A 25,580-nucleotide genomic window follows, 5' to 3' on the forward strand; every position below is an offset into this window, starting at 1 on the left:
ACCCTATGGAACTGCTCGTCTCCTTTCGCATCCGCTTGAGATCCGTACAGATCCGTGCCCGATCTACCGCAGATCCAAGGAGGATCTGTCGTCGGATCCGCGGTTCAGAAATCCAGAACTTCAGATCATGCCTGCACAATTCCAAATTTCCAGGAACTGTCTTCGCCGGCCCGATCTGCGGTTCTGAAATTCCGAACTGCAGATCCGACAGTGGATCCCCCACAGATCCGTACGGGACACGATTCCTGGTTTGGATCCTTGGGGGGGAGCGTTTCATGCAACACCACGGCGAAACTTACTATCCCAATTCCTGATGATGTACATGGATACTGCCTAGAGTGTAGGCATCCTCCTGCCAATGAGGACTACCATCCCCTGTACCTCATGCTCACATATCACCTTGGGATGTCTTGTCGATAGTGCACCTTGCAGCTCCCTCATGATCACCTCCCTAAGCCTGCACCCATCAGCTCGTGCCCTGACCAAATGCCACCACTGAGAAGTCTCTCCCTGGATACTTTGTGTCCCAACTAACTGTCTCAAGTGAGCCTCTCGTGTCCTACTACTCGTGATGAAGGTGTCAAGGGACAACATCCAACTTGTACCTGCAAATAATGTAGAGGTGAGAGAGGCGTGCGAGTCCCTATCGATATCATCAAATGATGCTCATTCGTGTCCTCATCAATCTTGAGTGATCGATACCCAATGGCATGCTTGGTGTCTCTGTCAAGCGGTCTCCCTGGTGGTAATGCTCCAAAATCCCAATGGGAAGCATCACACATCACTACATACGGCCAAGCATCCCTACGCTCCCCTGCATAAGAACATGTATCTTCGTGCCCCTTGGAACACGAATTCACCCAGTTGCACACCTCTCTGGACTACTAGACACCACTTCCAGTCGCCATAACATCTCGAAATATCTGGTATCCCTCTCGTGATGAAGTAGCTATCACTCTATGCAAAACCTCGAGGTGATGTGAATTGCTCCTCCTACTCCACAGTGTAAGCCTGCACAACACGACACTCCTCTGTAAACCTTTGAGCTCCTCGACAAAACACTGAACTATGTGGCACGACTCTGCGCACCACCGAACACCTACGCCAACTGTCGCACCACCCTGCATCCTCGGCCATCCCACATGCGTCCATGCATCTGCCACTATACTAGTGAATCCACTACATGCCAACGGAAATGATACTACTGTACCTAGCCTCAGTAGCTCTTGTGTCCAATATGCCAATAAGAGAGCATTGTCTCCATACAATGCCCTAACTGATGGCACCTCCTCCGACCAACCCCTGCTAGAGCATGTTGATCATCCCAGAATCCCATGTATGCCCAACATCCCCAGAAAACCCATGGATTCTTCCTACCCCCCTATCAATCCAACTCGACACTAGTGCTGATGGAGAGTTGAAAGTGTGTGGGCACTCAGTCACCGGATCCATCGCACTGCTAATACCATCACTAACCAAGCCCATGTTGTGATGGGGAATCCCACCTAGATCCCAACAACAATCTGGCCCTCGTACTCCTCTAGTAATCCACGACCTTTGCTGAAATGCGGCCATGGATGTACCCAACCGCCTAACCTGCTCCATCGGGTACCAGCTCAGTACCTCTCGCCATTCAATCCCAAAGGAGGGATCAAATGTACAATCTCTTGTGTACAAGACAAGCCCTCCATGTTGACGTTGTGCCATACTCAACTCAAGCCACTGGCCCTTGCTGACTTGGTCATCCCCTATGATCTGTCTCGACAACTCTGCCTCTCTCAATCCAATGCATAAGGGTGAGATAATAACGTTGAGGGCCCCATCAACGTGCCTCTAAAGTGAACTGTACTGAAATCCCAACGTGTGCTCTCCGTGCTGCCCCTCATCAATATCTAGCCCCAAGGAAGCCTGCGCATCCTCCTCCATCACAACCTCAACTTGAGCCTCCAACTGCTCCTACACCAACAACCCATCATATAAAACACCCTCACCGTCAGTTGTAGGTCACTGTCTTCCAAAAACTCTGTCATAGATTTGGATGCCTCTGTACTTATCGGCTCCTCATCAACAGTGGAGATGTATCCCGGCACCTCATCAACCTGTGGTGCGCTACTATCACCTGAACACTCAGTCACAACACTGGGTACCTCATCCACTGTCGGCATCTCATCAACGGGTGTATGCTCAATTGTCTCCTTGCCAACCATGGCCCCTTCAACTACTTTTTCATCTTCTGCCTTGATCCTTCTCATCATCTCTGCATAATTACACGGAATTCCCACTGATTTGTACATGTCTCTTAGTTCACAGAATTCCCAAAAGGAGAGAAACATCTAAATGTCATGTCCCAATGATTAGTATGCCCTCCAATTTGCTACCAATAACTCCACATCAGTTGCAATCATGTCTTGCCAGCTTGATGCTTATCCATAATTTTGGGCATAGTGGATTTGTTGTATAATTGAGAATGGTCTTCATTCCCAATTGTGGTATGAATTAGTTGCTCCCCCACATCAATCATGATTTGTTGCATCCTAATCACCTCATTCAAGATTACTTACATGTTTGATTTTAACCTTACTTTGGATCCCATGATTTCTTAGCGTTCTATTTTGGTCTTGTCATCACTTGGCTTAAGGCCCACAATTGGCCAAGATAATGGTTTTGATACCACTGTAATATTCCAAATTGAAAATTTACAGCGAATAACAAAAACATGTAAAGGAACAACAACCATGAACAGATATCGCACATGCATATCAAAATACCAAGAAAATAAAGCAAAACAACTGAGCCATTTTATTAATCTCGAGAATGATGAGTACAATGAGTAAGAAAAATGGAACCTAGACTTGTTACTGCAAGCTATGCAAAACCCAAGTGAGATAACTCTGATCTGGAGGAAATATTGGCCCAAACTGGTACTATGCACTACTCAAGAAATTATTGTTGCTGCTGCTAGAATGGGACTAAAGATTCTACTCTGGAGAATCCCTGGATCACCCTGAAATTGCAGCCACAGGCTCCACTCCTCATACCCAAAAATACCCATAAATGGTTTGGCCCAACTCCAAGCCAAAACTGAACCCACAAAGTGATGCAAATTTACCAACTAATTGATAATACGCCCTGCTATAAGAATGAGGATTTCATACCTGAATATCGCCCAGAAAATTCTGTAAAATTAGCCAGAGACTCCTCTCAATAAACCCAAAAAAGGTTTGCATTGAATCCACCGACCCTCGGTGACCCCCAACAAGTGTGAATTGCCCAATCTGGCCAAAAAACACTCCACAGTTTTGATACTATTGAATTATGCCCAAATCTACCACGAGAAATTTCTCCCACCTCTGACTAAATTCTCCACTAAGAAATACTTCCTATCTCCAGCCCTTATCTCTCCCAACTCCACTTCTCTAAACCCCTACGCAACACTTGGTCAATAGCTTTTGCGCCCTTGCCAAAAGATAGAAAAATTGACCCAGGTAATAGCCTCCAATCCAGCTTGGCAAATCAATGTCCAAACTCCAGTCTAATAATAAGGAAATTCCCTGCAAAATCTCGGAGCCACTAACCCACTCTTGCTCCCACAATGTTCTCCAAAAAAATACCTATGCGCACTAGAAAAACGCACTACTGAATAAACTCCTACAATAATGTCCATTGGAAGCTCTAAATTGAGCTCCCCAAATTGCCACTCTAGGGAGACACTCGAAGTTCTCCGAAAGGAAGGTGGAACTCCACTTGGAATTCCTGGTGCTAAACAGCGCTTTGGCCCTTGTGCTAAAAATGTCCAAGAGAAGATGAAATATGAAGCGTAATAGCCAAAAGATGATCCACAAAATGAGTCCTTCCTGTTATATTTTATCTCCATCCTTCTAGACTCTTTTTAATATTATTTTATTTGTGGGGGTCATTTTCCACTTAGTTACTTTTTCCACCATTTCAATAAAATAATAATTTTCTGCCAATCTGCAATAAGATAATACTTGTCACCTTTCTCCAAAATACTATTTGCCCCTTTTAATTAATATTACCAAAATTGGGCAAAATTCTCATTCTCACAAAATTGGGGATATTACAGAATCCTTATGGTGTTAGGTCCAATAAACATACATGCACAATACCACCAAAAAAAATCAAAGATACTCAAACACAAGAACAACGTGAGAGGGAACATTTACAACTTGAAGAGGAGTTGTCGAAACTATGCATATGTTGTACACTCGTGTGTTTTAAGGTATACATAGAGTACAAAACGATGAGAGACTGATCAATTTTGACCATCTCTCAAAAACAATAAAATGGCTGAGCAATCAATTTAGACTAAATCGCCCAAAAGAGATAAGGATAAAATACATATTAGAAAGGACAAATACAATATGCATTCACAAAATTCACTAGATTGAGTCCCATCAAAATCTTAGAAACATGTTCCTATGAGCAACTCAATCGGCAAAAGCACTTCCTAGGTTTCTCAAATGGTGAAAAATACCTGAAGAAGGCGCACTTTGTTGCTCTCCCTGGAAATAATTTTACTGATAGCTAAGTTTGGAACAAATCTGTACACATAGACAATGCAGAGTACAAAAAAAAGTTGTATCAAAAGTCTCATCATAAGCATATTTTGGAGGTTATTCTTTCTTTACTAACAATTACAAACTGAGAAGCATATAACCAAATATCCTTTCATTTCATTTCATGAAAAACACTTGGGACATGGAATTTATGAATATTGATTATGAAGACATTTTCAGTACAGAAAAGTTTAGGGTATGACGATAGTCATGGTAGTTTGCAAGAATCATAGACAGTAATAGTGTATTGTAACCACATTAACTTTAGCACTAGGACATGATGTCGTTAATTGATTAACAAGATCATCCCAACAAAGGTTATTAAAGGATAAATATTCAAGTAAGCCCATCATGTTTCATGAATTAAAAGCAGGTACATTCAGATCCTCACAGTTAAGAAGAGGAAGTCATTTTCACGTTTTCAGAGTATGTTGAAAAAACACACCAAACATAAAGATTTCAAAATGCTCATGTTAGTTCTTTTCTTATTATAATCGAGCACTGTATCCTTAAATCGTTGAATTTGCTTTCAATGTTATAAACCTTTCATAAAGCTTTTCATATATGGTACACATCTGGATCATGTGTCCCCTTTGAACACTAGTACAAACCATAATTGGCAAAGTGATTATGTAGAAACTCAAAAACAATAAAAAGTGTTGGAAGGAAAAATGTTGTCACCATGATGTGAAGAAACTACAATGATAAAACATGAATGATAAGAATCACCTCTAGAAATAAGGAATGATGACCATTCACGAAGAATACATTTAAAATACCCCACAATAAAATTAATATCCAAAAAAACAATATGACAAACCTTCAATACGTTACTTCTGATCAACCATTATTAGCAATAAGTTTGAGCTCTTACTATTGAAATATGTAACTAGGTTTGGTCTTCATAATGGAATATCTAATCGTGATTTTGTGTATTTAATGAAAAGAGAAAAATAAATTTATTATTTGTATTCTTGAGGCATGGGTTTCATGCTCAAGTGAAATTTATTTTTAGGCCAAGCACCCATTGAGTGCTTCTAGGTTTGCCATAAAGTCAATTGAGTCATTGTCATTTATTGAAGACCCATTTGGGCATGTTACATATTGTAAAGAAAAATTTATTGAGTCAAAATAGAGTCAAAACACCCTCCAAGACCTTGTCATGGCACAAAGATCAAGTCAGCCTACATGAAGGGACAAGTCGGCCTCAAGATAGCAATTTGTACCCCTCACAAGCCTATAAATAAGGATTTGACCTCATTTGGACACTCACTCAAGCAAGTTCGATCTCCTCACGATAGAAGCTGAAAAAGGACGAAGAAGAAGAAGAAGATCAAGATCGAAGTTTTTGGGCCTCTCTCTCTCTCTTTCATTAGGGTTTCTACAGTTTCTAGGCTAGACGAAATTCTGAAGTTGCATTGAAGCTGCGAAGCTGCAAGGTCAAAGTTGTGAAGTTGCAAGGTCGAAGTTGTGAAGTTGCCTCTAGATTGACGCTGTGAAGTTGTTAGGTCGAAGTTGTGAAGCTGCTAGGTCGAAGTTGTTGATGCTGCTACGTCAAAGTTTCAGAAATTTTTGGTGGGGTCGAAGTTGTTGGATAAGTTGCTGGAAGGTCGAAGTTCGTTGTTGGAAGTTGTGTAAGGAAAGCTCATCAAGAAGGAAGGATGACTTGGTCTTGGAGGGTCATGGTCAAGGGTCATAGGTCTGGAATTTGTCAATTGAAATTCTAAAAAAAGAGAAGGATTCTGGTGGGTTTTCCTCTTAGTTGGAGAGTTTTGGCCCTGGTTGATCGCCTATATCTTGTGCCCTATTGTCTCAATGTTCTTAATGATTTGGTAGTTGTTTGATGATGGAAAACACTAATAATAATAAGAAAATAATAAGTTAATCAAGTCAAGATACATCACAAGCAGTTATCAAAGTAAGAGAAATCACCTACACTTGTTGCCCCCTAGATTTCTCAACATGGTATCAGAGCTAAGATGATTACATCAAGAAGGGCAACAAGAAGAAGGATACTCTAGGGTCGAAGTATATAGAGATCATCTTGGAAACATCAAGAGCATCAATCATCGAGAAGGACTAACCCTCTCATCATATTGAACGGGTATAATTAAGAGCATCAAAGAAGACCTCAAAACCCTAGCTCATCCAAAGAAGGGTTCCACACTTGAAGCGTTCTTAGGAAACTCACACATTCTACAATCATTATCATGAGGAAGGAAGAGTGAAGCACTTTTGGGTCTGTTTTTCTGGGCTATATTCTCCACATGTGTGAAGTATTAAGACATCCTTCTGCAGCAGCAAGTATCGAATTGCAGCCACCATCAAGGATCAAGTTCTATGCCAAGAAAGGTCTCCTTTGCAAGCCGAAATAAGAAGAAAAAGAAGTCAAGTCAATCAAAGTAGAAAGGAGGCACATTTTTCCATCTTCTAGCCACACATGTGAACTATGGTTAGTAGAAAGGAGGCATATTTTTCCATCTTCTAGCCACACATGTGAACTATGGTTATTGCAGAAAAGGCTGAAATTGCATAACTGCTACAACAAGCCGAAATTCTGAAAAAGGGCCAAAATTTGAGGTTGTGAAAATTTAACTAGCGTTGTCTTGAAGGAAGAAAAGCGGGAAACAGCGTCGTCATCATCATCAAGGAATCAATGTGATCTCCCATTCAGCCAAGGATCACTTTTGAAGAAAGACATCTTCACCAAGAAGGCATTTTCTATTATCTACGTCATCATCAAAATCAAGAAGGCATCAAGTTGAAGATTTCATCATCTAGGAGTATCTTCACTTGACAAGTAAGTATTTCTATATCTATATTTGAATATGTCAAAATGGCTTCATATTGCAAGGAGAGAAACAAATTGGTTGGGTCGTCAAACTTTCTTGCATGGAAGAAGAGGATAGATTTGATCCTCATAGAAGATGAAGTTGTTGGTCATGTTAAAGATTTAATTGTTGAACCACTGAAAGAAGAAGCTCAAGCTCTACAATATGAAGATATCAAAAGAAGAAGGAACAGCCTCGTACTTTATGAGGGTGTCAGAAATAAGAGACCAACTCCAAGAGTTGGGAGAAATAATGTCTGACAAGGAAATGACTACCATAGTGCTCAATGCACTACTAGAGGAATGGGGCAACTTCACATCAAGCATCTATGGGAAGAAGGAAGCTACTCCATTCAATGAACTATGGTCATTGTGCAAAATCAAAGAAACAAGGTTGAAGGAAAAAATATGTTAGTTTTTGTAGCATCGAATGTGTTCTAGCCACGAAATCTTGTGGAAAGGCTATAATACATGAGATCTCCAAAACCCAGGAATCGTTTCTGAAAATTCCACCTAAAAATGACTTAATTAGATTATTAACTAGTTCTTTTCATATTTCTTAAGTCTAAACTTAGGAAATATGGTTAATTAATCATAATTAATTAAGTAAAGGTGTGAATGTTCTAGAAACTCACACAAATCGGCTTCAAGATGATCCTAGCCATCGATTAAGATTTAATCATAGTCATTGGAGTCCCAACAGGGGATTTTAAGAAGAAGTCAATGGGCACTTGGAGAGCACACTTGAACAACAGTTCCTTATGCAAATCGAGCTAATAGTAGTAGAGTTCGAGCCAGAGAGGGGCGCAGTGTCAGTGAGGGGCAGGGGCAGTGATCTGGAGGAAGATTTCTAGATCAAGAGAGACAGTAGCAAGAGGCAGGAACGCACCAGTGCAGGAACGTGCAAGTGCAGGAAGCGCAAGTTCCAGGGTTACTTAGGGAATATCTCTGCCATATTTTCTTGTTGTTTGGATTTCCAGTTGGGCATCCATAGATGTACTCAGATTTCACTGCTGCATAATAAAATAAAACCCTCACTACTGCACTGATTTTCCCAATTTGGGTTTTTCTGGGGACAATTGTCCAAAACTAACTGTGTTACTTTATGTGTGTGCTAGAATTTCTTCCAGTGTTTATTCTTCCGCAATTTTATTTGTGTAGGTTACAGTGTGAGTTATTCAGTATTTTTTGTAGGAAACGGTAAATAAATCGTTAATTAAAATAACAATTAGGAGAATAATTTCCAGTTGCTGCAACAGGATTCTGGGTTAGCCGAATTTTCACATGGTATCAAAGCACAGATGATCAGCCAGAGAGATCAATAGCAAAGAAAGGAGTAGTTTCGTTGTTTAGTGTGGGCAGCAGATCGAAACCCTAGACGACAGCGCAGTCACTTTGCCAAGAGGCCAAATTCCTTGAGGAGATTCGATTTTTTCTGAGAGAGGGACAAAAAATCGATCTCTCCAGATCAAGGGATTCCAAAGGCAAAGGGAGCAACCCAATATTTTTGCAAAGAAAATCTCTAGCTGGACGCAGTAGTTTTTGTAGCAATTTGCTAATGCAGAGCTAGAAGAAGACCACACACAGAGGGAAAATTTCTCTCAGGAGGTCTCGAGCTTTAGAGACCTGATTTTTCCAGGCAGATTGACAGTAGTTGTGAACAAATATTCTCACTCTGGAAGGGAGTGCGAGCAAGAGATCCAACAACCGAGTAGCGGGAAAGGGAGATTTTCGGGTTTATTTTCTCCAATTTTGAGTTTCCAACTTTTGTAACTCTGCAGGGATGGTCGTACGAGATTTCTAGAGGAGGTCGTACGAGTTAGCCACAATGTAGATATGGGAAGTAGATCGACTTCCAGTTGTAGGAGACAGGTGTCGAAGGAAGTGTGAGTTGCAAAGAAAGGAAGGATCCCAGCTTGGGACTAAGCTCGATAGGAGATAGTGGGGCACCTGATCCAGGTGTAGGAGTATGAGACTCCAGTGTCCCAGATGGACAGGGTCCAGCACAGTGGCAACAAGGATATCAGTCATATCAGTTCCAGATTGTTGCAACAGGACCATCACCTCACTACAGGGGCCCACAGTGTCTTAGTAGCAGATTCAGTGTCAGCAGGCGCTATCAATAATTTAGACAGCAATTGCAAATCTAGTTGCAGTCAGTACTCAAGAAACAGTTGCAGAGATAGATGCAGTGACACAGGCAGTATGAATTGCCCAGTTGCAGTATGCAAGTGAAGTTCCAGCCAGAAGATTCCTAGCGTAGAACTTCGCAGTCCAGTTTCAAGTGCAGGAGGACAATGCGAGTTGCCAGGGGGAGCAGAGAAAGAAGGAGGACATGTTGAAGGTCAAGTGCTTCAGATGTGGTGAGCTCAGTCACTCCAGTACCCAGTGTCCTCTTAGGAAGAAGGAAAAGGAGGAGAAGCAAGACCAGCAGGCAGCATCAGCGGAGATTGATAGGTTGTCCTCCAAGCTGGAGGAACACTTCGCCATGTTTGCTGACATACCTCCAGGAGTGACATGGGGAGATTTGGTGTTGTAGCCCCAAAGCGCTACAGATGGACAAGATGCTTGAGGAGTCCACCTCATGGATCATTATCTGGCTACGAGGGCCCACCGTATATAGTAGCAGGATGGATCGGTGATAGTTGATGTAGTCAGATGCCAGAGAGATAGTTTTAGAGACTAGTAGCAGTCAGATGTTGGGGAGCGCAATACAGAGTTGGCAGCAGTGCAGTTGGCACAGTGCAGAGTCAGCAACAACGCAGATTCTTCAGTGACAATGCAGATACTAGCAGCAGCCAGAGACTCGGGAGACAGATGCATCATACTGATCACAGATGATTTAGTATTTAGGATGCTTTGCAGTTGCAGCAATAACAAATGAGAGCGAGTTGCGATGTTGGCAGCAGTTCAGCAGAGTCAATGGCAACACAGATGTGGCGTATATCAAAGTTGCGCAGTTGTTGGTAGGCAACAATGCTAGACATCAGCAACGTGACAGGAGATGATACAGAGACAGGGTGTTGTCACAGGATGTGCAGTAGAGTACTAGAACACATTCCTCGCTAAGAGGGAGTGTTAGTTTTCGTAGCATCAAATGTGTTCTAGCCACAAAATTTTGTGGAGAGGCTAGAATACATGAGATCTCCAAAACTGAGAAACCATTTCTGGAAATTTCGCCTAGAAATGACTTAATTAGATTATTAACTAGTTTTTTTAATATTTCCTAAGTATAAACTTAGAGAATATGGTTAATTAATCATAATTAATTAAGTAAAGGTGTGAGTGTTCTAGAAACTCACACGAATCGACTTCAAGATGATCCTAGCCATCGATTAAGATTTAATCTTGGTCGTTGGAATCCCAATAGAGGATTATAAGAAGAAGTCGATGGGCACTTGGAGAGCACACTTGAGCAGCAGTTCCTTGTGCAGATCAAGCTAGCAGTAGTAGAGTTCGAGTCAAAGAGGGACGCAGTGTTAGTGAGGAGCACAGATAGTGATTCGGAGGACCTAGAACCGGAGAGGGAGTAGAAAGAGGCTGAGTTATTCCCAGTGCAGGAACATGAGTGTAGAAATGCGTGAGTGCAGGAATGCGTCAGTGCAGGAAGGTGAGTGCAAGAAGAACGAGTGCAGGAAGCGTGAGTTCCAGGATTGCTTATGGAATATATCTGCCATATTTTCTTGCTGTTTGGATTTCCAGTTGGGCATCCATAAATGTACTCAGATTTCACTGCTGCATAATAAAATTAGTGTTTTAAAAATTAGTCTCTGCTTCATGCAGCATTAGTCTGGTACGAGTAGAGCAGTTTGCCATACGCGGGATAGATTCTTGATGCTTGGTGCCCATCTATTGTGTTGAAGAAAGTGTAACTAGGTTCAGTCTTCATAAATGTAATTTTGATATTTGTATTTATAAAATAAAATAAATATTTTTTTTGTTATTTATATCAATGAGTTTCTTGCTTATTGAATAGGTTTAGCACATGTCAAACTGCTATAGGTAAGTCAAAGAGTCAAAAGAAATGTTGAAGACCCTTAAGGGCATGTTACACCATGTATATATTTGTATTAGAGTCAAAAGAATACCTCCAAGCAAACTCACAAGTCTTCTCCATGCAACGACATCACCAAAGAAGCTAATCCAAATTGGAAAAGTCATGTCGGCCTCAATTCTTCAAGTCAGCCTCAAGGAGGGACAAATCTCTATATATAAAGGTTGTACACTTCTCCAACGATAAGACACAATCACCTCTGAAATCAGCGAGAAAGAAGACAAGTTAAGGGTGAAGGGAAAGCGAAGAAAAGGAGCCTCTAGTGTAGGGACTGAGGAAGAAACACCAAGCCTTGGAAGTCTGTTCTAGGGCCTATTATAGTCACATGTGCGAGAAAGAGAGGGTCTCTCTGCTGTCATAACAACCCTCTATCATAGTCACACATACTTCATTGTTTGGGCTAGATAATTAGGCCTATAAGGCCTCTCACTCAAGCGAAGAAGGAGCTCACCCAAGCAAAGAAGGAAGAGGTCAATCTCACAAGGAATCCCCTCACATGTGCGAAGAAATAGGGCTGCACTATTGTCATAACAAGTCTGCAACTATATCTCAAGAAAGAGCTCAGTTGGGCAAGAGAGAAAGGTCTCCTCATATGTGAAAGAATCCACTAAGGATCAAGGAGAAATATCTCTTCTAGAGCTAGCATAACAAGGTCTATCATCAGTTGCCGAAAGAAGGAGGACGAAGTGCCAGAATAAGGAAGGACTAGACTTGTGCTTGGAGGATAATCTTATCAAGGGTCTAGGGTTTGGCATTGATCAAGAGAAGCTTCAATAAGAGAAATTTGAGAAAGGGTTTTCCTCTCTAAGAGAGAGAGGTTTTGCCTTGGCAGAGAGCCAATATCTTGTGTTCTTGTTTTTTATGTTTCTGGTAGCAGTTTGATGAAGTTAAAGAACATACACTAATAATAAGGAAGAAGATCAAGCTAATAAGAAAATTAAAAGTGCTTCACAAATTGCTAGCATTGCTAGAAGAATCCAATCATTACTAATTGCCCTAGATTCTTCAACATATTGGATATATACAGGGGTTAGAGACAAGGCACAGAGGAATCCCAATAGCACGCTGCATGTCACTACAACAGGCAGTGAGGATTGGGAGTTGTGGATCTCTAGTATGGCTATGGGATCTAGGGATCCAGTTGATTGGTGGGACACTCCATTTCTTAGCGAGTACGATCAGGATAGCCATTGATCTGGTTCATTCTCAAACTGACACATGGGGAATCACGGAGGTCTTCATCATATGGCAAGGCAGGTTGTTGCTCAGGATTTGGGTCAACCATGGAGTGATAGGGTCTGGCATTGCTGAGTCGCTTGGGATGGTTGGGCATAACCTCGATCATCACATATATTATGGCTGAGAGTTACAAGACAGGAGGCTCTGATACGAGCATGTTGGCCAGTCAATCATGGCCATAGTGTTGCAGGATTAACAACATAATTTCTTCTTGCAGCGTCATAGTACTTGACAGTTCAGCCACCCTTAGGGATGATATGGCTTCGATAGGGGAGATCATTCCGATCTTCCATTGGATTTTTAGTGATTGGCTGTTAGCATTGTTGATTTGGGGTAGCATCGGATGTGCTCTAGCCATGAAAATTGGTGGAGAGGCTATAACACATGAGATCTCCAAGACCCAGAAATGGTTTGGGCAGAATCTAACCAGTTTGGGAGATATTAAAATAATTAATATTTTTAATGGAGTTCCTAAGTCTAAACTTAGGAAAAATAAAATATTAATGTGAATTAATATAGAATCGAGTTAGAATGGTCCAAAAGTCATGGATCAAGCCAAATCTAATCTTAGCCGTTGATTAGAGATTTAATCTTGGTCGTTGATGGACCAACGAGGAAAGTATAAGAGGAGGCTTGAGGGTCAGTTGGAGGACACACCAAGAGAGATCAAGAACTCGATTTTTTGGGGCAGGGTTTGCTGAGGGGTAGTGAATACATAGTAGAGAGGTAGATTTAGTACCGGGAGGATCAGCGCAGAAGCCAGGAGAGGTTGACGCAGAGCCAGCTAGAAGCCACGCAAAGGCAGCGAAAGGCTACGCAGAGGCAGCGAGGAGCTACGTAGAGGCAACCAGGAGTTGCGTAGAGCCAGAAAGGGCCAGCGTGTGAGATGCAAAGGCTCCAGAGGCTGATGCAGAGTCCCGAGAGGCTGACGCTGGGCCAGATAGGCTTACGCTAAGCCAGAGAGGCTGATGCAAGCCCTAGAGGCAATGCTGGGAGATTTTCGTGGGACAGATTGGAGCTGGAGAGCTGGATAGGGTGACGCAGTCCCTATCAGAGTGACGTAGAGTAGCAAAAGCTACATTGTTGCTATGTGATCATTCATCCAGTGATTTAGCCAGAATATCTGTCTCCTACTGAGAGGTACTACTGCCGAGGGAATTCTCTGTTGGGTGAGCCATTTCTGGCACCTAGGTTGTATTATGAAAACTGCATAATAATAAAACCCTCTGAATAGCTGCATCGATTTTCCCGCATTGGGTTTTTCCGGGGACATTAGTCCAAAAACAACGGTGTCACTTGTGTGCTTGTTTCTTTCAGTTGATGATCTGTATGTGTTGATACTATACTTGTATTTATTTTCAGTATTTACATGGTAAATAACTTATTAAGTAACTGAACAAGTAGGAAGAAACAAATCAGATAGTATAGGAAGAATTTCTAACGGATAGACCTAGAAATTCCAACATGGTATCAGAGCGTGGTTGCAGATCACAGGATAACTGAAGGCATCAGCCGAGCAGAGAATAGCAGCAGAAAACAACTGTCCCGAGTGACAGAAGCTATTCCTAGAAGAAAGCAGCAAGGAAGGGGTGACGCAGAGTGCCTACGTCATCAATTCGAGCCAGTAGGAGGATCAGCGTTGAGGCAGAGAGTAGCAGACCTGACCTACGCAGTGCCCGGTCATCTTTCTCTGTCAGGAAGGTTTGACGCTGTGGCTAGGAGGTGCAAATTTTGCTGGTGTTGGGATTGCGCAGAGCCTAGAGGCTCTAACCTTTAGATTGCTAGGGCATGGGAGGCTATGGGTAAGTTGCGGAGCAAAGCTGGTGGGGTACTATGGTCAGAACAGTACCTAACAGGGCAAGACCAAGGAGGAGGGAGTTGCTGCTAAGGATTTCTAGCCAAGAAATCCAGATTAGTGGTGCAGCTGCACAAATGATCAGAGTGGGGCATCTCGACATTGGCAAAGGGATTTCCAGAAGGGAAATCAAGGCTTAGAGGGAGTCAAATCGAGAACTTCCAGACGGGAAGTTGAGAGACTCGAAAGAGTTGAAAGAGGAGCAACGAAATGTTAGTGAATGGGCTAAGAGATTAGGATAGACTGGAGGGAGCCTCAAACTTCGTAGTCTGGAAGGCTAGGATCTTGTCCATTCTAGACAGGTATCGCATCAAACACTTCGCCTTGAAAACGATAGCGATCCCAGTTGACCTGGTTGAAAATGAGAATTACGAGGAGGCAATGGCCAGGGCTAAGTGCATCATTCTTGACGGGGTCAAGGATCATGTGGTACCACATATTGCCGAGAAGGGCACGAAAATGAGATGTGGGATGCCCTGAAGAAGTTGTATCAGCATACTTTCGTGTAGAGGAAGATGCTTTAGAAAATCAGCTAAGGTCATACTAGATGCAGAGGGGAGAGCAGATAGATGTCTTCCTCGAGTGATTGGCAGAGATCTGGGACCAACTGACTTCCATAGGGGCCATGCCGGATGAGGAGATGTTGGTGAGGACCACATTAAACGTAGTCTCAACGGATTGGGAGGTATTTGTCCAGAGCTTACTGGGCAGGGCGAGCCTTCCGGATTGGGAGGAACTGTGGGCGAGTCTTCATCAAGAAGAGATCAGACGGCTAACCAAGGCAGGAAGCAGCGGAAAGGGGGTCAAAATCAAGAAGGAGGAAGAGGAGGATGTTTCCCTAGCATCTGCGGGAAAGCAGGAGAAACGGAAGAAGAAGAACCTCTCCAAGGTCAAATGCTTCCACTGTGGGAAACTGGGTCACTATGCGAACCAGTGTCCGAGGAAGAAGAGCAAGGGAGAGGCTTCCGAGACTAAGGCAGTGCCAGCGAGGACGAAGAAAGAAGTGGAGACAGATGACGACTGTGCGATGAGTGCTCATGTGCCACTTGAGAGGAAGCGGGGAGACATCGAGCTGTAGTTAGATGGACTCAGTGTTTTAAAAACCGGTTACCGGTCTAACTGGCCGGTTAGCAAGCCCGCCGGTCTAAACCGGCCAAAAAACTCGGTTTAAATGCTGATTTCTCCATTTTTTTGCCCTAACCGGTGAAAACCGGCCGGTTTAGGACGAAACCGGCCGGTTTGTAACAAACCGGCCGGTTCCGTCCTAAACCGGTCGATTTTAGGCACACCCACCATAAAGTTAAAAAAGCATATTTTTTATTGTGTTTGAGGGGTTTTGGGGGGGAACTAAGAGTGTTTCAACCCTAACAATATTGGCAATTAATGGTAATGTTAATTTCTTAAAGTAAAAGTGACATTTCCTTTAATTTTCATTTTCATCCTTTTACTTAAATTTTTAACATTACCATGAAATGACTCAGGATGTTTGAGAGTGGTTTCGACCTCATTGGATTTCATATGGAGAAACTAGAATTTTAGATTTCACTCAAAATTCAGCAGACTTAATGGTTTTCAGGATTTCATGGTTTGGGGGTAAACAATAAATGCAATTAGAGCTCCAAATGATGAGAAAAACTCCTGATCTAGATCCCATTGTGTTGGACGATATTGATCCAACATCAGAATGGGTGGAGGAGACTGAAGAACCTGTGTTTGAGGCTGATTTTGATATCGACATGACTTTGGCAGGGGATGAAGCAGATTATGTGGTGGCATCAGAACCAGGATCAATAGCGGCATCAAGGAAAGGCAAAGAACCAATGGAAGGCACTAGTCATGCAGGTCGACAAACTCGTGCTTCCATTAGGTCCACTTCTATTGTCATTGGTGGCATTGATACTGAGGTTGCAGATCAGGCTGAGGCATCCTCAGACTCTGAACCAGATGATGTCTATGTAGCTCTTGATGATGATCTTGTGTCTAGTAGTGCTGATGAACTTGATGATTGATCATGTGTACACTATAGACTTGTAGTAGGCCAATGGCCTCATAGCTTGCAACATTGTTTTTGGACTTTATAGGCCATTTAGAGCCTCATTTCTTATGTATTTTGCTATTTTGTTGATGATATGTATTGCACTCAGTGCCATTTTGATATATTCACCTTTACATGGCATATAAATGAGCAAACTTTGCATATTTTGTCTCTATTGGCTTGGAATCATGGTTTTACATCTTAAAAATAGTTTTGTTTCATTAAAAAATAATTATTTAATGTATTTTTTTAAAACCGGTTCGTTTAGACCAAACCAGTCTCGGTTAGACCGGTTCCAGTCGGTAAACCGGTTCATTACGTGGACCAGTCCGGTCACCGGTTCCGGTTTTAAAAACATTGAATAAAATAAAACCCTCACTGCTACACCGGTTTTCCCAAGTTGGGTTTTCCCGGGGACATTTGTCCAAAAATAACTGTGTTATTTTATGTGTGTGTGCTAGCATTTCTTCCAACATTTATTCTTCCATAGTTTTATTTGTGTAGGTTGCAGTGTGAGTTATTCAGTATTTGTTGTAGGAAGCAGTAAATAAATTGTTAATTAAAACAATTAGGAGAATAATTTCCAGTTGCTGCAATAGGATTCGGGTTTCCGAATTTTCACAAAATCGATGTAGGATCAAGTGAGCAAGCTCAAGCATTTGTTGTTATGGCTAGAAGAAAAAGGAAGTTTGGGAAGCTTGGTAAGCTTGGTTCTCAGAAAAAGAAGAAGAACATGTCAAGGGTTCAATGCTATGGTTGTCACCAAGAAGGACAACAACAAAAGAGAAAGGGAAGAAGTCCATATCACTGAAGAAGTGTAAGAAGCTGAAAAGAAGAAATTCAAGGAGGAAGTAAAAGATTTCTACTATGATGGAGATAGTCTCCCTCACCTAGTTCTTTTCAAGTTTCTATTTCAAGTTTTATGTTGTAAAGTATAACTATCATGGTAGGAATCATTAGAAGCATGATAGGATGCATCATGTTAGGAGATGGCATCATAGATGCATATGATTGAAAGCAAGGGCTCGTGACATCATCATAAAGAAGCATGAAAGCTGAAATAGAAGCCTGTGGTTGTCACCTATAGAAGGATGTAGCTCTTGGTAACCTCATTAGAAGCATAAGTAGTACTTATGGGAAAAAGAAAGTCATCTAGTATAAAGCTCATTATACATCATGCAAAAAGAGCATTTGCAGGATGAGGATGATCAAGATCCTCCGTTGGAATCTTCATTGGAAAGTTCACCTTCTAGAAGAAGCAAGTGTCTTGCCAGGAATTCCAACTTGTATGGGATTCATGGAATGATGTTATGATGTCAAAAGAAGTGAAGCAGGTCAAGGGATTGAAGTTCTTTCAATCAAGGACGTTGTTGAAGGAAGTCTAGATGACCAAAAGAAAGAGATGAGGTATATATGCTTGTACTTGATAAAATGGAGTCATGTCATATCATTGCAGATATCATGAATGAGTGATCTACCTCAAGAGCGAGATCAAAAGAAAGGATCTCCTTGTGTGAAAAGATGCATGAAATCATGGTTCACACATTGACTAGATGAAATCAACATAATATGTCCTCATATGAAATATGAAGTGGTTGACAAAGTCGAAGGAACTATGATTGGAAGTTCCTGGGAGGAAATGTGTGAATAAAGAAAGGAAGAGATCATGAAAAAATGCAACTATGAAGAAGACAATCAACATCCAAGGACTAGAAGATTTGACTATGATATCTCCATGGGAAAGATATGAAAATCCTGATAAAGTTTGAAAAAGAAAGAGACCCTTGACGTTGTATATATTTTTGGAGATGTGTCAATATATATGCAGGATGTTGATGTAAACAAGGAGATGTCATGATGAAAGACCATCACAAAGGTATTTTTTATTTAATGTTCATTTTCTATTTTTGAACAATATCTAGATGGGCTAATGCAGGGCTACCAAAGGAAGAGTTGTAGATGTCATCTACAACTGACACTCATGTGGTAGGATGAAAGATCCTGAAGGAAACATGATGCAAATAAGGTAGCAAGGTATGAAGGAAAAGCCAAATATGGACTAATGGATCACTTTCCAATGAAAGAAAAGATGACATGACTAACATGATTCATGAATGAAAGTGACGGATGGTCGATGCCCTATGAAGAAGTCCCAAAAAGATGAAGACTCTTGAATAAAGAAAAAGAAGTTTATGACATCGAAAGGAGGAGCTCTTCAAGCAGTTGGTTGTCTCAAGATCTCCACCTGAAGAGTTGTTGGAAGTAAGTCCCTAGGCAAGAGACAACTTGGTCAAGTCCGATTAAGAGGGAGCTTGGGTACATTCCTTTTATAGGAATGGGTGCATTCCTTCACTGGAATGGGCATATCCTCCCTAATCGAGAGCGAGAGATAGACAAATGGTTCGTGTCTTCACCTGGGAAGATAGAATGGAGGATTGGGTAAACATATAGCATCCCATACTCTTTGAGGATGTGGTAGGGCATACAAGATAAGAGTAGTCGTAGAGGACCGATATTCTTTTAGGATTGGGAATCTAAGATAAGAATAGTCCTGGTGGAAAATACTCTGATAAAACTCGAGTGGGGTATGTTCCGAGAGAGACAATGATGAGGGTGTCTATAAATCATTGGTCTCGCTAGCATTGTTCTCTGAGCTTGTGGAGCGATAGAGTTGTTAGTCAAGGCATTGTTATGTGACAACGTTGGATGATATGATGCTATATAGATAGGTTACCAATCCAACTCTTCTTATGAGAATTCTTCAGATTGAGAATGTCCAAGTACCTTGTATGGATTATGAATACCTCCCTAGTTAAGAGGGAGTTTTGAAATATGTAACTAGGTTCAGTCTTCATAATGGCACATATGTAATCGTGATTTTATGTATTTAATGAAAAGAGAAAAATAAATTTATTATTTGTATTCTTGAGGCATGGGTTTCATGCTCAAGGGAAATTTATTTTTAGGTCAAGCACCCATTGAGTGCTTCTAGGTTTGTCATAGAGTCAATTGAACCATTGTCATGTATTGAAGACCCATTTGGGCATGTTACATATTGTAAAGAAAAATTTATTGAGTCAAAATAGAGACAAAAGACCCTCCAAGACCTTGTCATGGCACAAAGATCAAGTCGGCCTACATGAAGGGACAAGTCGGCCTCAATATAGCAATTTGTACCCCTCACAAGCTTATAAATAAGAAGGAATTTGACCTCATTTGGACACTCACACAAGCAAGTTCGATCTCCTCATGATAGAAGCTGGAAAAGGACGAAGAAGAAGAAGGAGATCAAGATCGAAGTTTTTGGCTCTCTCTCTCTCTCTTTCATTAGGGTTTCTACAGTTTCTAGGCTAGACGAAATTTTGAAGTTGCATCGAAGCTGTGAAGCTGCAACGTCAAAGTTGCGAAGCTATAGTTTGAAGTTGCTAAAGTTGCATCAAGGTCGAAGCTATGAAGATGCTAGGTTGAAGTTGTTGAAGCTGCTAGGTCAAAGTTGCAGAAATTGTTGTTGGGGTAGAAGTTGTTGGAGAAGTTGCTGGAAGGTCTAAACTTGTTGCTGGAAGATGTGTAAGGAAAGTGCATCAAGAAGGAAGGATGACTTGGTCTTGGAGGGTCTTGGTCAAGGGTCATAGGTCTTGGAATTCGTCAATTGAATTTTTATAAGGAGAGAAGGGTTCTGGTGGGTTTTCCTCTTAGTTGGAGAGGTTTTGGCCCTTCTTGATAGCCTATATCTTGTGCCCTATTGTTTCATTGTTCTTTATGATTTGGTAGTTGTTTGATGATAGAGAACACTAATAATAAGACAAGAAGTTAATCAAGTAAAGTAAAAATACATCACAAGCAGTTATCAAAGTAAGAGAAATCACCTACACTTGTTGCCCCCTATATTTCTCAACACTTACTACATTGATAACGTAAGTTAAAACACTGCAAGCACACTCCCCATGTGAATTGGGTTGTGTAAAGTTTTGTAGATGTTCTATGCTAAGAGCGATTTCACTTTTCTCACAGCAATCATACAAGTAGATAAGCGAAATGCAGATAGAACATATAAGCAGATCTTACAGAAGACAAATCAGAAACAAGAAAAATAAATGTGTTCGTTTCGGCGGTCAACAGGATGCTTCAACCAGCAAAGTCTCCTTTGGTCAGCGAGCCCAGCATGTGTCACAACAACCCTCCTGGTAGCTCGTACTTTTAGGATGAGAGAGGAAGATGTGAGTTGAGTTGTGTTTTAAATTCTCTCCAACTTTTCCTGTATATATATCCATCAATGAGGGTGTGTGACACATCTATTGGGCATGTGAGCCTACATTACAAAACTGGCTGACCTTGCACATATAATTTATTAAGAATAATAAATTCAAAATATAAGTTCTGCTCATCGGATTAAGACTATTTTTATATGGATTTTACACCTCTCAGAAAGAGGAATCCAACAAAAATATTAGCCTCTTTATCTGAGCATCAGAACATGGAGTTTGGACCTAGTTGTCCAATTTTAACACTCCCTCTCAACTAGGGAGAACTCCATCTATTAGTGCAATTAACATCGTGAGTCATCCCGTCGAAACTTGCTTTGCTGGCTTCTTTATTTCAGAACAGAAGTGGGTCAGTCACAAAGACATCATTCCCCGACTGACATAATCAGTCCAGAGGTCCCAGACCTCACAAATCTTGATCCCAGATCAAGTGGTTGGACCATGCCATCCTAGATAGAGAGTACGGCAATCTCTGATGCGTCCATCAGTCTTTGCTAATAGTCTCTAGCTTTTCCACACCTCATTGGCCAAATGAGAGGTACTTCCTATGAGCCCTGAACTCAATGGGTAGGATGCATACGGGGCACAGATTAAATGAGTGGCGAACCAGCTCAATAATCACAAGGGTGGGGCAGAAGCATTATGAGTGCTTATAGCTCCGAGAAGCTATCCCCAAAGCCCCCCAGAGCTCCCAGAGCTCATCGTCCAACAGGACCCATATCATAGGGTCTTTCCACGACACCAAGACTCTCACGGAAGGTTAGGAACTTGACCTTCCCCAGGGGCTTAGTGAGAGTATCCGCGACCTGCTCATCAGTTCCTATATGATCGAGCCTTACGGCGCCTCGCTGTACCATATCCCGGATAAAGTGGTACCTGATATCAATATGCTTGGATCGGTCGTGGAACACAGGATTCTCAGTCATACGAATCCCACTCTGATTATCACAGAGTATTACAGTGGTATCTAGCACATGTTGGAACAGCTCACTAAAGAGCTTCCTCAACCAAACTGCTTCACAACAGGCCATACTAGCAGCAATGTATTCGGCCTCCGCGATGCTCAAAGCCACCGACTTCTGCTTCCTGCTCATTCATGAGATCGAAGCAGAACCAAGATTGAAACAGCATCCAGATGTGCTCTTACGATCCACCACACTGCCAACCCAATCGGCATCAGTATATCCCCGGAGTATCACACTCCCGGCAGTGTATCTCAGCCCATGGTTTATCGTGCCCCGAAGATATCTCAAAGATTCTTGGCACCAACCCAGTGAAAATGATGAGGCTCAACCATCTGTTGACTCAAAGTATTCACTGCAAAACATATGTCCGGACGGGTGTTCACTAAGAACATCAAAGCTCCTATGAGTTGACGATACTCAGTAGGATTGGCCAAGATAGGCCCTGCAGCGCTGCCACTCAACTTCTTAAAGTTGAGTTCCATTGGTGTCGACATGGACTTACAGTCCACCATCCCAAATCTTTCCAGAAGCTTCACAATATACTTTCCTTGAGAAAGGAGAATCTCTCCAGGTCTCTGCCAGACCTCCAGGCCTAGGAAATAGTGCATCAGTCCTAGGTCTTTCATCTCGAACTCAGCAGCAAGCTCCCTCTTACATTGATGAATGAGAGGGTCATCATCTGTCAGGAAGAGGTCGTCCACATACAGCACTAGAATGAGAGGCTTTCCTTCCTCAACCTTAAAGTAAAGGTTTGGATCAGCATTGCTTCGAGTGAAGCCCAGCTTCATCAAGTAACTATCCATCCTCTCATACCAAGCTCTGGGTGCTTGCTTTAACCCATAGAGGGCTTTCTTCAACCTGCAGACATAAGTGTCTTGATCTTGAACTTCAAATCCCAGAGGTTGTTCTACATACACCTCTTCCTTTATTGCACCATGCAGAAAAGCGGTCTTGACATCCATCTGATGAAGACTCCATCCTTGCGTAGCAGCAAGGGCTATGATGGATCGGATGGTGGTATATCGAGCCACAGGTGCAAATATATTGTCATAGTCAATTCCTTCCTTTTGAGAGAAGCCACGAGCAACAAATCTTGCCTTAAACTCTTCAGCACTCCCATCAGATCCATGTTTAATCTTGTAGAGCCATTTAGCGGTGACAACAGATTTGTCCTTCGGTCTCGGGACCACATCCCAGACATCATTCTTCATAATAGCCTCATAGCATCCTTCCAGACTTGATGCTTGATGGCTTCCTCAAAAGATCCAGGTTCAGATTGTATAATAGTACTCATGGCAGCTAGATACCCTTGGTATCTACACGGCTTCTTGCTTTCTCGGAATGTTCCCCTTGGGGCAGCATGACCCTCAGCATCTTCGAGGGTGTCCCTGAGCCATGATGGCCTCTTTCCTAGAGAAGGGGAAGGATCAATAGGGTCCATTGGCCCTTCAACATCAGGCATAGTCTCAGCCTGGGGTTCTTCCAGATTTCCAGGTCTTTCTTCATGGTTTTCTTCAGATCTAGGAAGATCTACTACTTTCTTCAGGGAAGCATCTTCGTCAAAAGTGACATCATGGCTTATCTCTACTTCCCTTTGATCAGGTACATAGACTCTATATGCCTTAGAAGTCTCACTGTAGCCCACAAACATTCCTTTCTTCCCAGTAGCATCCAGCTTACTTCTCTTTTCTTTCGGCTCATGAAAATAGACAGGACATCCAAAAAATTCTAAAATGTGAGACATCAGGTTTCTTACCAGAGAAAAACTCTTCGGGAGTTTTGGAGTCCAAAGCGGAATGAGGGCATCGGTTTTGAATGTACACAGCAGTATTTGCAGCTTCTCCCCACAGAAACTTTGGAAGACCCTGGTCACATAGCATGGCACGGGCAGCTTCCACAATAGTCCTATTTTTGCGTTCAGCAACACCATTCTGCTCAGGAGTATATGCAGTGGTAGTCTCCCTCTTAATGCCAGCTTCTCTGCAAAAGTCTTTGAACTCATTTGATGTCCATCCAGGTGGCATCAATAGGAAGCTCATCAAACTGTGTCGAACATAGTCAAACCTTGACTCAATATAATTTCCAGAACACTGTGATCTTCTTGCTGTACTAACTGACACTGCTTCAGCAGTTATCCTTTTCATCAATAATGAAGGCCTTCAAGTCTGCAGTAGGCCACGCAGTCCAAGACTGATAGAACAACCTATGCTGCTCGCTATGGCCTGCGGCCTAGCCCAGCAGCAAGATAGGCCTATGATCCTCAAACAGTCAGCAACTAATAACATATGTTGATCTGATGACAGTGACTTATCAACCTTGAAACAGTCCTAAGGAACATCCCTTATCAATGTGTTGTCACCATGCTTCTTTTATTTATAGCAACCGAAACACTGTCCTTCCAGACCTCCTTATACTGTGAATGCGTATAGGGTCAACAGACTGCGGATTCAGGCCTTCTGAAGCTGCGGATTATGAGTCTCTTTCTTGAGCACTGCTGAGATCACCATCTTGCTGCTCCTCTAACATCATTGCATCACCAAGAACTTCATTGTTGTCGCAATATCTTTTAGTGTATCATTGTTACGCTATGGTTGCCCTTAGGATCTCTGCACCATAAAGACTACGACAACACTTCGTTGTACTGCTTCTTTCATTATACTTAAATTGTAATAATCATGTTATTACTTCTTGTGATCCTTGTCATTGTGACTGCTTCTGAGATCATATTCATGTCGAGATCACTAGATCCGAATACAATGGAGACTATTGATATGGTATATCTCCTTTTTCAGGGATGCCAAGAATCAATGTCATCACCGAAACATACTTCATTAATCTGGTTATGCTGAGACAGTAATATATATGAAATAGAGATAATATTCAAAATGACCTTCGTTGATCCGAGAGAGTAGATCCATCACTGCTCCCTTCGAGACTGCAGCTCTTGATTTGATTGTCACTGCTCAGATTGCGGTAGACACAGTCATTATTGAAATTCTCTTCAACGAGATTATATGCCGAGACTGATACAGGAATATCTCTGAAAGAGCGGAGATATCTTTATGCTGAGATTGTCATATCAATCTATTCATGTAATGCAGAGACTTTCATTATAAGGATTAGGTCTCTGTTGAGAATCTATATAGCTCAGACCTCATTGCAGTGTCCTTATCCGAGATCTTCATTTCCTTATCCATCCGAGTTTTGTGCCTTTAATTCATAGGTATGCCGAGAGAATATTTAGCCCAGTTCATGGATCAATTCTGCGTCCTCATCATACCTTCGAGTTCTGGTCATGAATGCACCTCATACCCTGACCGAGGTGCAGTCAAATCCAGCTTCTCCATGCGAGATCTAGCATGTGTGATTTCTGCGTTCTAGACTGCGGCTCCACTACTGCTTCATTCCCTTAATAGTATGATTATTATAGTGGACAGAGTTCCGACATTTATCATGTAACTGTTCTTCAAAATATCAGAAGTATCAGAGTTCATATGACTGTCTCCGTGACTGCACATAGGTTTTCACTGCGGCTTCATTAACTGTGCGTATATATGTATGGACTGCGTCTTCATTCCAAAGATTGCGGCTTCATTAATTGTGCGTATATATATATAGACTGCGGCTTCATTATTCCAGCGTATATATTGTATAACCATTCCCAGCGTATAAAGTGGTTCCATATTGCGTATACAACATAAACAATATTGGGTATATGAACAGCGTATCATAACTGTTCTTTATGTCCTGTGTTTACTTATAT

At 41.9% G+C, this 25,580-nt stretch overlaps 1 protein-coding gene across 7 annotated transcripts in view; it reads right to left on the reverse strand.

The window, feature by feature from the left end:
- LOC149167927 (uncharacterized) overlaps positions 1 to 25,580 on the reverse strand; it is a 451,255-nt gene that overhangs the window by 281,609 nt on the left and 144,066 nt on the right. For all 7 annotated transcript variants that reach the window (XM_089433247.1, XM_089433245.1, XM_089433243.1 and 4 more), the window contains one exon: positions 4,496 to 4,562. In XM_089433247.1, coding sequence (XP_089289373.1) covers positions 4,496 to 4,562 — 67 coding nt within the window. The remainder of the gene's footprint in view (positions 1 to 4,495; positions 4,563 to 25,580) is intronic.

This window comes from Pinus tabuliformis, chromosome 5_1 (assembly GCF_031772625.1).
Source record: "Pinus tabuliformis cultivar Carrire ecotype Pingquan chromosome 5_1, CPIR1, whole genome shotgun sequence".
Classification (NCBI taxonomy): domain Eukaryota; kingdom Viridiplantae; phylum Streptophyta; class Pinopsida; order Pinales; family Pinaceae; genus Pinus; species Pinus tabuliformis.